Here is a 14010-nt window from a genome sequence, read left to right on the forward strand (position 1 = left end):
TACAAATGGTGTGATGGGGGAATTATTGTCCCTCATCAGAAACTTGTAAGAGGCGCTTCTGCATCCTGAAGAAGAATGGTGAGATATGAGCAGACAGACCTGTGTGTGTGGGGGGGTGTGTGTGGGCGCGTGTGTGGCTGTGATGGAAAAAGGTCTGTTAAAACAAGACCCCCTGAATTCCAATGCTCCCATCTCTTCCATCCCTTCCTCCTCCTCCCCCTCCTACCGCCCTCTTTCTCTCTCTCTTTTCCTCTCTCTCTCTCTCAGCATCCAGCAGCTGCGCCTCTCTCATGCCTTTCCTGACGCCGAGTGAAGCCTCCCATACAGATGAGCACTGGAAGCAACGCACCTCTTGACGTAGCCATACAGACCGGTTGCGGTGCCACACTCGGTGTGCAATACGTCCGTACAGCACGTATTGCGCAACGTGACTGATGCTCTGTACTGGCTCGGTACGGTGGAAACCACAAAAAAGCGGTCTCGTTGGCGAGGAGCTGTGGATAAAAACCCGTCCGCCGACCGGACCGGAGGACCGGACCCTGCCCTCGTCATTTGCCACAGGGAGAGACGAGCCGACTCGCCGTGTCGCTCGTGATGTGACTCAGTAATTCGCGCTTGTACGTATGGAGATGAGCAGCCTCTGAGGACTTCATCCATCGGAAAGGTGAAGACGGGGAGAATTGGGCTGTTTTGCGGCGACAGGGGGAGTGATGAGAGCTTCATCTGACAGCTCGCAGCCGACGCAGCATTCGCGGCGTGAGCTCTGACCACAGCTGGATTTGATGAGCTACGTCCGTGGGTGCCGAACCTTCGACAGAACCCGCGTGTCCTCGCTCGTTTTCCTTGTGTTTTTGCTGAGTACTATTTAAAATATTGTAGACCACTGAAGGTAAGGGGGTGGTTTTGAATATATTTTTTTTGTTTTATTTTTATTTATTTATTTTAAAGACCGGCCTCTTTGCAGTTCATTCCCCGCTCCTGGCCGCGCGTCTTACCCGTCTGCCTCATCACATCCTAAGCGGCGTCTGGGTGCCGCTCGGCATTTTCGTTAATTCTCCCACATGACAGCTCACACTGAAGGCTAATTTACATTATATAACTTACCTTCTGTGAAATACACAGACTAAATTAATCGACGAGAAGTGCCGCGTCTATGCGCCTCCGTCGCACCGCCCCGGAAAGGACTTCTTGCCACTGAGAGAGCTGGATATGCAGAGATTAACGTGAAAGGATGGATCTAATTGTCGCTGTTTTGGGGCTGCTGGCGCTGGTCGTTGGAGGCATCAGCTGCCAAGGAGTGTACGGTAAGTCCGTGTATCCCACATGTTTTTTCATGACCTTGTACAGCTGTTTGCCTATTGCATGCAGTGTCCTTTCATACTGTTGTTATTTAGGGGAATTGCATGTATGGCTGACATACCAGCTCTGAAAGACCATATTTGAGATCGCAGCTTCCTACATGCAGCCCCCCTTTTGGTTATACAGCAAATCGCGTGTGTGTGCAGCCCCCTTTTCTGATCCAATCCATCACTCCCCATGTTCGGTGAGCAGGCTAAATTTAGCAGGTTACATTTATATGTTATTACAGAGGAACCCGGTTGGTCTATTCTGAAGCCTTCGGGATTGTTCTTAGTATTTCCCCTACCTTGCTAATTATGATTCAAAATGGCACATGTAACTCCTTATCTGACATCAAGCCAAATCCTTTCGTGGGAGTCATCATGAGGACTGTAATCTGTCGAGCTGTGGTACTTGGTATTCATCGTCATGAGTGATAGTCCTGTGTGTTGGATCTATCTACCCACCTCCTCCTTGTGTCTAGCATCTCTGAGTCTCTTGCAGAAGAGATTCAGCTAAAACGTTATATTATAAGGACTTGTTGCAGAAAGGAAAGGTGCAGGGACATTCTCACCAAAGGAACCAGAACATTCTGTCATGATTTCTAAAGGAAAAAACAGCAGCTGCTACAAACTGCTGATATTCAGACGATTGCTTTTTTTTTTTTCTTTTGCTAGTATGCAATAAGAGGTGAGCATCGTCATCTGTTGCTACTTGAATTCCACCACAAAAGCAAACTCCTGTCCTATGCCTCCGCAATTAGTGTTGCAAATTATATCTGGTATGAATCGTCAGCCTTGCCAGCAGAAGCAGCACTGACAGTGGCAGCTGTGGGAGGACAAAGTGATTCATGTGCACCAAGACGAGGACATGGAGGAATCCTTGAGGTGTCCAGCCCTTCTCTGTCAGCACTAACGGTGGCTCTGACCAGAGCAAAAAGGCCCCACGGAGGAATGCTAAAGCCAGATGTAGAGACGTGGGGATTGTGTTTTCTCAGGCTTAGAAGATTTTTGTCAGGTCGGAGTGTGAGGCACAAGAACAGCCACAGTTAACGTGACAGAAACTATCATGGGATCACCAGGATTTTCCTTTTTCGTTTAGAGGTATGAGCCAAACAGTAATAGGCGGGACAGTAATAATTGATGATCCAATTGGACTGTACTACTTCTTATATCTACGATTTGTGTATTTTGTGGCGCCAACTGTGATCTAGTTTGCTATATTCCACTTGCACCTGAAGACAGATATCTGCACTATGTATGGCTTCAAATTACAGTTTATCCCCCAACAGTTAGAAATTAAAAACTTGATAAGGCTACACAAACAAGCTAGCTCTATTAACTTGAGTAAGTTGAAGTGAATAATATTGTCTTGAGGCACTTACTTGAGACAATATTTGTTGTGAATTATAATAAGTGAACTAAACTGAAATGTAGCATTTTGTGTACCAAATAAATACTCATCAAAAATCAAATCAATGTTTTCATTGATAAAGGATGGGCAGTTTGAGGATACCTGGATAAGATGCAAAGTGGCATGATAATAAACTGCTTATTGTTGTAAATAGTGACCGTATGTGTGGGACAACAATGCTGGTTTGTGATCTGTGGCTGGTGAGGTTTCTCCCATGGTAACGGTTTTCTCTTAAGGTGCCAACGAAATCAGATTTATGTATTTTTTAATATGCATTTGACCTTTTTTTTCCCCAACTCATAACTTTGAAATTATAACTTGTGAAGGCAATTTGCATTTCAGTGGCATTTTCAAGTATAGACAAGTGGTGAAAACATTTTAAGTTGTCAAGTGATAAACACAAAAAATAGATTGCATTCATTTCAGCTGATGGGTGTGAAAACAGTCATTTGAAGTCGCCTTAATTGGCTGGAGGTGGAAATTAATTTTTGCGTGTAATTTTTGTGCTTTGCAAAACTCATCAAACATCGGTAGAGCTTATATGTATTTCCTTTTCAAATACTTTAATTAGAATATGTTTGGCCAATTTTCAATTTCTGGGTTGTGGACAGCTTTGAGAAACAGTTTTTGATTTACCTTTAACAACTATCACATAGCAACACAATTTGAATTATTTTTGCCATTTGTGTGATAAAGTTGCTTTGAAAGACAATTTTAATAACATTTTAAAACGAACAAAAAGCATGAATCAGTTCACAGTTTAAGATTTCTCTAGTAAAACCACAGTCACTGTGTGTGTTCCCAAGAATGTTGAAGTCTGTGAGATTTTTAAAGACATCCTTCAATATGCATTGTGCTCTGTGACAGAAACTTTGTTGTACTTAACTCAGCCTTTTTGTTATCTGCTGAAAATGTTGTTCTCCCCAGTCTGAATGAACTGCAGACGTCTCTCCACATGTAGAAAATACAAGTTTTTTTTTAAAGTATCTTGTCATATCTCTGTCTGTATTGGCACTTTATTGTAAACATCTAGCTGATACTGAAAATAGCTAAATTTGAGGCTTCTTGTCTTAATAGGATTGTTCCCGCAAAACAAAGTATTTTTCTATAAAATAGATTGGAAGGAATCTGGATTTTTGACTTTCCATTGGCCTAACTAGGGATCAACCAGTTAGATATTTAAATATGTAACTTGTCTAATCTTACATGCATTCAACTTCAACAAAACAGAATTGCAAAGAGTATTACAAGCATCTCCAACTATTCTCTACATTTCTTTGTCACTCAGAAAAATATGATGTACTAATCAAATTTGGTGTTCAGAATGATGGATAGGGGGAAATGTTTCTGTCGAAAGATGTAATTTATTGTTTCTCTCTATTTTAGTCTATGTGCATTTAAAAGTAACAGTTTTCCTTACATCCAAACATGATTGCAAAAAAAAAAGCCCCACGACATCAAATAAACAGTCGAACTAAAAAAGAATATGTTGAAAAAACCCATTTATAAATAAACGCAACCTTTACAGCATAAGCTGTTTAGAGCCAGTGCATTCCTAGCTATTTAACAGGGCTCAGGTCACAGCCTCTAAATCCCTGCCCTCACCTAACTCAATATTAATTTTTACGACATGGAATCATCATCTCCTGACAGACATTGAGAACTGACAGTCTGACACTAATCATAAGAGCCGATACCGTGAACGTCCGATAAAAGCCGTTGATCCTTGGTGTAAGCATGCTGCCCATGCCACCGTGTGTGAGTGGATGAAGATGCAAGCAGATTAGAGAGGAATCATATCCCATAATGCTTGATGTGATGTTACTAGAGTGGTATGTGTGGACTTGTGGCTATGTAACAGCAGCAGCAGAAGCAGAAGGGACAGAGGATGAGCTAGAGAGGTGGTGGTGGTGGTGGTGATGGTGGGGGGGACACCAGATGGAACTGTTTGGGCATTTAACTCTCAGTGTTTGCATGTATGTTGAGCAGCTTGAAAAATCCCTAGAGCAAAGCCAATTCCTCTTTTATTCATCAATTCAGTTTCTTAGATTCTCCTGGAATGGTGCTTTCTTGCCTTCCATGTATATAACAGGTTATGTAGAAAGAACGGCGTTGTTTATAAAATGGAAAGGCTACATTCTCTAACTTGTAAAGCATATTCTCTCAAATGAAGAGGAACCACTGGTGAAGACCTGCATGTGCCTTATGTTTACTGCAAGCCTCTAGGGGAACTGTCTGCATACAGCAATTTATTGGCATGGCTCAAAAGTCAACATTTATTATTGATGGTTGCAAAACATTTACATTTACGTCCTCTTGCCTCCCAGTGGATTCACAGAAGGTTTAGACATATGGTGGTTGTGGGAATTCAGCATCACAGGTGAAAAGCAGTGGGTGAGTGACTATAATATGAGACACAACATGATGGCATTTTGCATTTTGTTCATGGAAAGTTGTCTTTAAGTATACAGAATGCAGTCAGATGACGTAAAGTATTCTTTGGTTTAAAAAATAAAAACAGACTGCAATTCATACTTTAATGAATTCTCTTTGGGATTCTAGAGAGAGGTTTTTCAATCGCATCAACAGTTTTGGTCACTAGTGATGATAAAAAAGTCACAAGTTGTCTTCCAAAGGAGCTGGCCTGTCACAGAATGCTAAAGGCACAATTTATGTCACCGTTTAATTTTTCTGCATGAAAAATGCTACACAAATGATTTCAAAGTGGTTGAGGTTTCTGACATGCTAAGTAGTCTGTATTTGGTAACTACCTAGACACCACAGAGCAATTTAAGAACTACTTCCTTTCTTACTTCAAAATAAGAGTCTCAAAGATCGTGTCAAGCTTAAAGGACCCACCTACTTATTCACATCTTATACTTATAGCTTGTACTTATGTCACCAGACCAAGTGACAACAACTGCACTTGATAGAGATTTAATTCTGACGACAAAAGATTAACATTCAGCTAACTAATACCCGGTAAACATCATGAATATTACTGCTAAAAATAATTTCTTTTTTTTATTTCTGGTCTATATTTAATATTGTCAGAAGATCTTACTGATCCATTCCTAATTGAATACTGTACTTATACTTTGTTTCGCATTTAGTTACCATTGAGATTTTTGCCACTCGACTTTATAGCATTTTGTTTTGTTGCATTAACTCCATCTTTCCCTTATTTGGTTTCTAAATGGACCCTAAAGCAGATGAGTGGGACATTTAGTAAATTTTCTCTGGTTGTTTTTATCCGCGGGGATCACTTGATGCCATCTCCATTGGCTAAATGGTGATATCATGATGCTGTAATGAAGAAATCACATAGCAGTGTGTTAAGTGGTGCTGCCATAGTCATTAAGGAGAATTGATGAAGGCTAGTCATCCCACCATGACCGTAGGCCAAAGCGAGAGAAAGTGAGTTTCCACTAAAGTACCAGCATCTGCTTTTTCTCTTTTTCTTCCAACCTGCGTTATCTTTTTGCAGGATTTTTCCCTTCATGCTCCTTTTCTCAACATACATTTCTCATTTGGATTGCTATATTACATTGAACTCTGCTCACCATTGTGTTGTCTTCACTTGGTCAAAGCAGCTTCCTAATTGCATCAAATCAAAATGTGTGGTCTAGTTAACTACCCCAAATAGCATTTGTGTGTAATGGTAGTGACAACTACAGGGGTGTAAATGTTAATATCAGAAAGCTGCACTCACACATGAGTTTTATGATTACATGGGAATGTCTTTGCGCTTGTTACTTTTTCTGGAGACGTACCGCCTTCACTATGTTCCCTTTGCATCAAAGTCAGTCACAGACAACCTCCATGGGATGCACAGATGTCCCTGATCTCATTTGAGTTGGGCTGCTGAAGAGGGAGGAGAAAAAAAAAAGTTCCTCTTGCCTTCTCCCCACACAATTCCACTTCTGCTTCCATTTCTTCGCTGTCTTTCTCCTTCTGTCTCCTGCTCCCTCTCGTTTGCATCGAAGTCCAAGCAATTGCTGAGGTTCCCTTTTCATGAGCCCCGGTTCAGACGCTTTGGCTTCTAAGCTATGCAAATGCATTCTGCCAGTGAAACTAAAGCCGTCTTTGTTGGTTCTCAGAGGCCTCCTCCACAGAGTCCTTCATCATTCCTTTGGATCAGGACCCCTACATTTCCCACCGTAATAAGATCGCAGATACCTCTGTCTCTTCTCCTCCTGCTAAAAGTTCCTATTTCCTTGCCTGTCTTTCCTCTGCCAGGCTCTTCCTTCATTCCCCTCGGGGTAACAGCCGATGGACGTCTGCAGCTTTAGTCGGGGGACAAATGAAGATATGCAGCTGGGTAGAACACAGAAGAAGGGATTTGTTGCAGTGGAACACTTAGTTGAACACCTCAAGGATTCCTTTGGACCTCTCAGAGGGCCTTCAGATGGGACCAGTTTGATCATTTTGAATATTGCTCCTCTTTGGAGGCTACCCTCTGAGACTAGTACTCAACATACACTGCAGAGACACTGCTTGAGTTTTAAATCTAACACTCTTCTGCTGAGTTTAGCAGACTCCAGCAGTTAAGTAATCCAGCACTGAGTGGTTAAGATTAAAAAAAAAAAAACATTGTTTATGCTTTAATGCACTGTATTTTTAACCCACCTCTAATTAGGCCATTATTCCTTCTACTTTTTTTAAATTAAGGTTGACTCCATCAATTAATTATGACATACATAGCTAGCATATAAACCTGTGTGTTTTGTTTTTACAAAGCAGGAACAAACTTAAAGAAAATGGCTCTTCAGTTACAGTAATTCAAGAAAATTTTGTTTAATCATACCGCTTGTGGGCTTGTGCTAAAATACAATCAGTGACAGCAACATGAGAGTTAGATTTTACAGACAACCATAACTCCTGTTACTCTGTAACATATTTGTATGTTGGCATTATCTTCGCGTGGATCTGAATGTAAATAAATGAAATGCATTTTGTGAAACATCTAGTGTTGTTTTGTGCAGTACCTGCGTGTCGAGATGCAGGCGTGTAAAATTTACAGTGTTGTGCTGCATCAAGGCAAAAATAATGTCAAATTTTGGCGGGATGTCACTTTGTGGGCTGTGATTGGGCGAAGGCAGGCGAACACCCTAAACAAGGGTGTTCACAGCACATCGTCATACGTTGCAGCAATCCTAAGAAATCAGTTATCAAACATGCATGTTTTCAGAGGAAGCTGACATACCTGAAGAAATCTACACATGTATGGGAAGAACATAAAAATCCATGCACAGAGCCTCTGGGTAGGGCAGTATTTGAATTTGTTTTATAGCAGTGGTACATATACATATATATAGGTTGCTTCATGAGACCAAATTATTCAATATGTTTAAAAAAAATCTGTGGCATGCGTCTGTGGTGGACTTCATGCTGTGCCTACTTCAGTATCAGATGCATAAGGTGCTAGGGCATTATTTACTCTAGAAAGTGTATTTTCGCAAGGCAGAACATAATAGTGTGTCAGAATCTTTTGCAAAATCCACCTCTACATTATCTGCAGTCCAGTATAGCAAGGGCCACACAGGTATATAAATCCAATATTAGTTTATGCTTTACATTAGGTATTTTGAACAAATAAGTGTTGTTAGTGTTCATTTGGTGTGTTTTGCATCAGATTAACCCTAAAACCGACAAAAGTTCCTCAAACCTACATTCATCACACACACAAAAAAGGGAAACAAATGTCAGCATTTAAAGGTCATGGACCTAATAAAGGTTGATGAGTTATTTTTTTCACACACAGGATTTGTTTAAATCTGAAAAGTTGATATTAACACATTCTGATGTAATTGTCTGATTATATTAGTGTTTATACATTTAGCACTGTTGCCCCACAGCTAGAAGGTCACCAGTTCAAATCTCAACTGGGGCTCTTCTGTGTGTGGTTGGCATGCATGTGTGTGTTTACGCCGGGTACTCCAGTTTGCTCCTACGGACAAAAAGCAGCTCTAAATGGATCCTTTCAGCATATGTGGTTGACTGTTACCTTTTTGAAATAGCTGCCAAAAAATAAATAGGAAAAGAAAAAAAAATATTGTTAATTTGCAATATTTTATAATGAAGATATTTGCATCCCTGGATAAAAATGAATTGTTTGTGAATTTAATAGCACATGTAATTCCCCCACAGTGCTAACGAATGCCACATTTTTCTAAACGATAAGTTCATAAATTACTTTCATCCGTCTATCATGAGAATATGGATGAGGTCAGAGAGACTATTTACATCTGGATCATTCAATGCTAAATCTGCATGTTACAGAACAAATAAGCTTATTATAATGGGCCTGGCTGCTTTAACGGTAAAGCCCTCATCCCTAAACCCTGAGCTACTTGTCCCCCCCTATATAAAGCAGAGAACATAAAGCTACTGCTAATGATCTTACGTTCATTCATTCATTAAGTCCTGTTCGACTGACTACCTGAAATATCACCATGTCCTGATTTATTTAGATATTTTGTAATTCTAATGAAGTTTCATATGTTTCTAACCTGCAGAGGACCCCTAGACTGAACAGAAGCAGATTGTACCGCTGATGGAAGGGGCCCAAAGTATTTTATCTTGATGCATATTAAGTCAGCATTTACATAAATGCAAAACAAGGTGAAAAAAGATAAGGTGTAGCCACGACGTACTAGTACTGTATGTCTTAAAAAATTTTAATATTGCAAATAAAAGTAACTGTACTTTGGCCAGGCTTATAAAAATGCACAGAAGGAATCTCTCTATTATTAGCCTCATACAAAACGATATAGACAATAAGTTCGCAAGATTCTATAAAAACTTGACTTTACTTTTCTTAAACATTGCACGGACAACATTGATTACCATCAAACTACAAGTTCCAACTCCTCGCCTTCACTATCACAACTCTGTTTGAATTTTCTAAGTTTGGTGACTGAGATCAGAAGTCACCAAAATATTAGTGAAGACAGTTTTGTTGCGTCTCTATGTCAGCCGAATTGTTTTTGTACCTGGCCCACTGGACAGCAGTGTTGCCTCAAAAGTCGTGACCTCATGGTGCTGCTTCAGTTTTTACACCATCGGTGACCAGTACATCGCAGAAAGTGGTAGAAGGTCAGCGCTGCATTTTAAAATTATTTTTACTGCTATGAAATTATTGTCGCTCAGGCAGTTTTTCCCATTAACAGCTATTTCAAATTCCCTTATAAAAATATAAATTACATATTTTGACTATTGTCTCATGAAGGCAGCAAGAAGTTAATTGTTGTCATTTAACATTCAACTCAAGTGCCAGTTTATTAAATATTCAGAACAAGATGAATATCTCCAAATGTCGCCCATGCTAATGCTAACTTTATCCCATGCATGCAGGAAGCCTTTTTATGGAGGGATTTCATTTATCATACAAAGGTTAATTTCCTCAAGTTGACTGACACATGGTTCAGCCGCAATTAAGAGCGGCGATTAATTGCAGCGAGTGTTTCTCAGTTCGAGATGAATGTGAGGTGAACAGTGCTGATGGAGTTGTGTCCTGAAACAGAACAGACAGCAGCTCTCTGGGGTAAAACCCGCTTTGATACTGCAGTGCAACGCATTCGCCTTCCATGAGAGGGGGTTTGTCTGCAGACTGCAAGATAAAACTGGAACTGTTTCAAACAAACTTTTTTTTTCATTCAACCTGTATTTAACCAGAATAACCAGACCTTTAAACAGGTAAATCTCATCAAAACAGAACAGAAAGGAAATAAATGTCGTCATTTCACTTCTCCTCTAGACAGAACAACTTAAAATTAAATTACAAACTACAAACTCTGTTGCTTTTGATCCGTTTTTGTTTGGACTTTGTGGTGAAAATAGCCATAACCATCCCTTCAAAAAGATAGTGACTGTTGAAAGCAGATTTGTTTTAGTTTTTTTGTCCTGCTAAAGCTGTGTCATAATTTTCGGACTATTCAGTTCACTTCAAATAAGTCATCTGTAGCTTTGAAAAAATAACAAAAATAAAACTGTGGAAAAATTATTATAAATGATCTTTTTTGTCAAAATGTCCTTTTGAAACATCTGTATTCATTTGTGCATTTGTTAGTTTACCTTTATTAATTATTAACGCTCCCGGACTATTTGTGTGGGTCAGGAACTGACCATCAGGTGCGTGGTGTGACATCGTTTCTTTGGGCCATGTGCTTTGCACACATGTAGACTGTAGTTGTGTGGGTCAGGTGCATTGTGCTGGTTTTGTGCCCCATGCACATGCTGTGCATTGGAGATGTGGCTGTTTGTGTGGATCAGGAGGGTTATTTGCCCTCCAATAATATCCTGCAGGCGTCCCCAGCCTCACACCAGGTTCCTCAGTCTCTCTTTCAATGTCACGTTCTTCTCGCTCTTGAGTTTGTGCTGTCTTCTTCATCACGAATCAGTCCAGCCTTTTTGAAACCTGTTGATAAAAGGCCACATATTATTGGCAGTGTTCAGTGTGTGGACAAAGCAGCGGATTATAGACTGGAAATTATGGTAGTTAGGTTAAGAATAGCTGCACAGATTTTGATCCTTTGTTGTGGAGTGAATAGGACAATCACAATTATTACAATTGTTTGATTGCAATCATGTGAGCCGACTCCAGTTAGTATTTTTGTTTTATGAATTTGCATAAAACAAACTGACATAAACAGAAACATTCCTATTCCTATTTTCTCTTCACTTGGTGTGTCTGATCTGAAGTAAAAATTCTGTAGCATGAATAACTCAAGTTATAACTCAAGGTCTCACAAGTCATATATATATAAAAAAACAACAATTGTGCAGAAGGGAGTTTTGTGTGAGGAACTGCACTGCCTCATAAAAATATTTTTTTATAATAACTTTGTTGCAATGTAAACATGTTTTATTGACCATGTATGTTTCCTTAATTGTTTTTGTGCTGGATTTCTATTACAGTCCATAACCTCAGTCATGGTCAGCTTCTGTACAGTTCTCAAGTTTTTACGTGAAAACTGTTTATCATTTTTCTTCCACTTCAAATTTTACACTACATTTGTTATCCTGTCACATACAATCTCACTGAAATATGTTGTTCAACACCGGAATAGTCCAAGCAATAGGAATAGCTTTGCAAACCACCGTAGTCTACTACCTTAAAAAGCAGCCGATTGCAAAGATCCTGTTTTGAAGTGTGTGGTGCATTTTTGTTTTATATCTTGGATTATCATTTCTGTGACTGGCATCACTTCAGATCCCAGAGAATTATACATGCGAGCCAGCTTCAAAGTGACGCAAATGATGAAAGGGTCTCATTGAATATGAATGTCTTTTCCTGTCTTCCTGCGCTGCTTTCACTCAATTGAATTGTCTGAGCTAAGTCAAACTGGCAGGACCTGCTTTCCTACATATGAGGTACAAGTCTCAGCAGTCCCCCCACAGGTAGCTGACAGGAGCAACGGGGCGCCTTTTAGCCGAACTGTGGAGGGAATACTAAAAAAGCAAGAGGCATGGCAGGGGGGTGAGGCGGGGATTGCTGCGTCGTAGCACCCACAAGAGGCTAATGCCAACCTTCAACTCTGTCACTTCAGCCCACACAGGCATCCTAAGTGTTGCTCCTGTGAAGTGATGTCTGTTGTCATGGTGACAGTATGTGAGCCTGGCATCGTGCGTCCTCAGACTTCCTTGTTCTCTCTTATGCCGCCCACCCCCTCGCTCATTCTCTTTCTCTCTTCTAGTACGCCGGAAAATCAAACGCTGAAACAAATGTGAAGTGATAGCAGAAAGCAAACGTTCCTCACCGCAGCCTCCCAGTTGTGCATGACAGCAGATGAGATCGCAAGAATGGGAGAGGCGGGGACGGATTGGGACGGAGATGGGCGGTAGGCACGCGAGGAAGGTTAAGGCTGAACGTGTCTCTTTAAAAATCACCACCATCTCTTTGCTGCAAGGCAGCTGTGGGAACTGGGTCCCCACTTATCTTTGCAGCAAATAATGCGTAAGCTTTTCTGACAAGCAGAAACAGCAGTGGAGCAAACGCGTTGACAGTGACGCCTTCAGTAGTTCTCGGCATCAAAACCAGCGCCAAACAGACAGTAAGCAAGAGACGGAGTGGCGTCGGCTCAGGGCTGGGGTTGTTGGACAGGTGTTTTCAAAAATGATAGTCCGGTAGACTCGGTTCAGTTGGTGGATCAAAACTGCAGCATTTCTTACATTTTCAGCTGGTGTGGTTCTCTTTCACTCTGCATTGAGTCAAACAACCCCAACCGTTTCGTAAAATCTGTTTACCCCTCCCCCTGTGGTGGCGTTGAACTACCAAAGGAACCGTCACAAAAAGAAGACATGAGCACCGCGAAAGGTTAATAAAATTATAGTGGTGTGAAATTTTAGTGGTTGCAAGATTTCTCTTTTTGTCGTTGGTAAAAGACAATGTGGCATTTCTCCCTTTAGTGCCAGACACACAGATTTGTTTTGTTTGTATTTAACCAGAATGCACCGCGTTATAGTCTACTTCTGGCTTTAGGAGCGGTCTCCGGTCCGCTTGGCTTTCAAATATGCATTTGAACTGTGCCGGAGATCACTTCAACCGAGCCGAGGCGTACTTATCCCAGATGTTTGGATGTGCCTCAAAGTTCTGAACGTGATGATCTGGTTGGTTTACATTGTCTTTAAAAGTGTTTGTACAGTTTTTTTGTCACATTTAACCAGATTTTGTCACATTTTACAACTGCAAACTGGAATCTACTTTGGTTGGTCTACCAAAGTAGAAGGTCATTGTACAGTGAAAGGAAAAACATCTATAACTGGATTTGTTGCATGTTCTTCCTTGCTAATTATGTCAACTTTTAAGTCTTGACACATACTCTAAAATAGATACATGTCTCATCGTTGACAAAAAAACAAAAAAACAAAAAAAACCAACTATTGTTTTGACCCAAACATTCAGTTTGGCTTTTTTTAACAATCTCATGTTGAAAAGTGAACATCTGGCCAGGATGCAGGTCTCTAACAACTTTTCTTTTAGGAATGGCTTAAAATTAGTTATATTAATCTCCCCATCAGTGTAGATCAACATCATTTAGAGTTTCTGCCACATCTAGCATTTCGCATAAAGACCAAAGCGTTTTGAACATAGCTGACCTCTGAACATAACCTTTTCTTTATGTTCAGAGGGTAAATGTATGAAGTGTAGGGCAAACAGTGGTTCTGTTCAGTGATCCATGAGGGATGATCAAAGCTTGTAACATTGCTTGAATGTTAAATCTTTACCCAACATTAAACTTCTCCAGAGCTTTATGC

The 14010-nt window shown here is 40.4% G+C and overlaps 1 protein-coding gene across 4 annotated transcripts in view; it reads left to right on the plus strand.

Moving 5' to 3' along the window:
- Positions 1-281: 281 nt before the first annotated feature.
- mdga2a (MAM domain containing glycosylphosphatidylinositol anchor 2a) overlaps positions 282-14010 on the plus strand; it is a 183811-nt gene continuing 170082 nt past the window's right edge. For 3 of the 4 annotated variants that reach the window (XM_044105960.1, XM_044105959.1, XM_044105961.1), the window contains exon 1: positions 282-1304. In XM_044105960.1, coding sequence (XP_043961895.1) covers positions 1232-1304 — 73 coding nt within the window. In that variant the 5' untranslated portion in view covers positions 282-1231. The remainder of the gene's footprint in view (positions 1305-14010) is intronic. The other variant, XM_044105957.1, reaches the window with a different exon arrangement.

Source organism: Gambusia affinis, linkage group LG22 (assembly GCF_019740435.1).
Source record: "Gambusia affinis linkage group LG22, SWU_Gaff_1.0, whole genome shotgun sequence".
Classification (NCBI taxonomy): Eukaryota; Metazoa; Chordata; class Actinopteri; order Cyprinodontiformes; family Poeciliidae; genus Gambusia; species Gambusia affinis.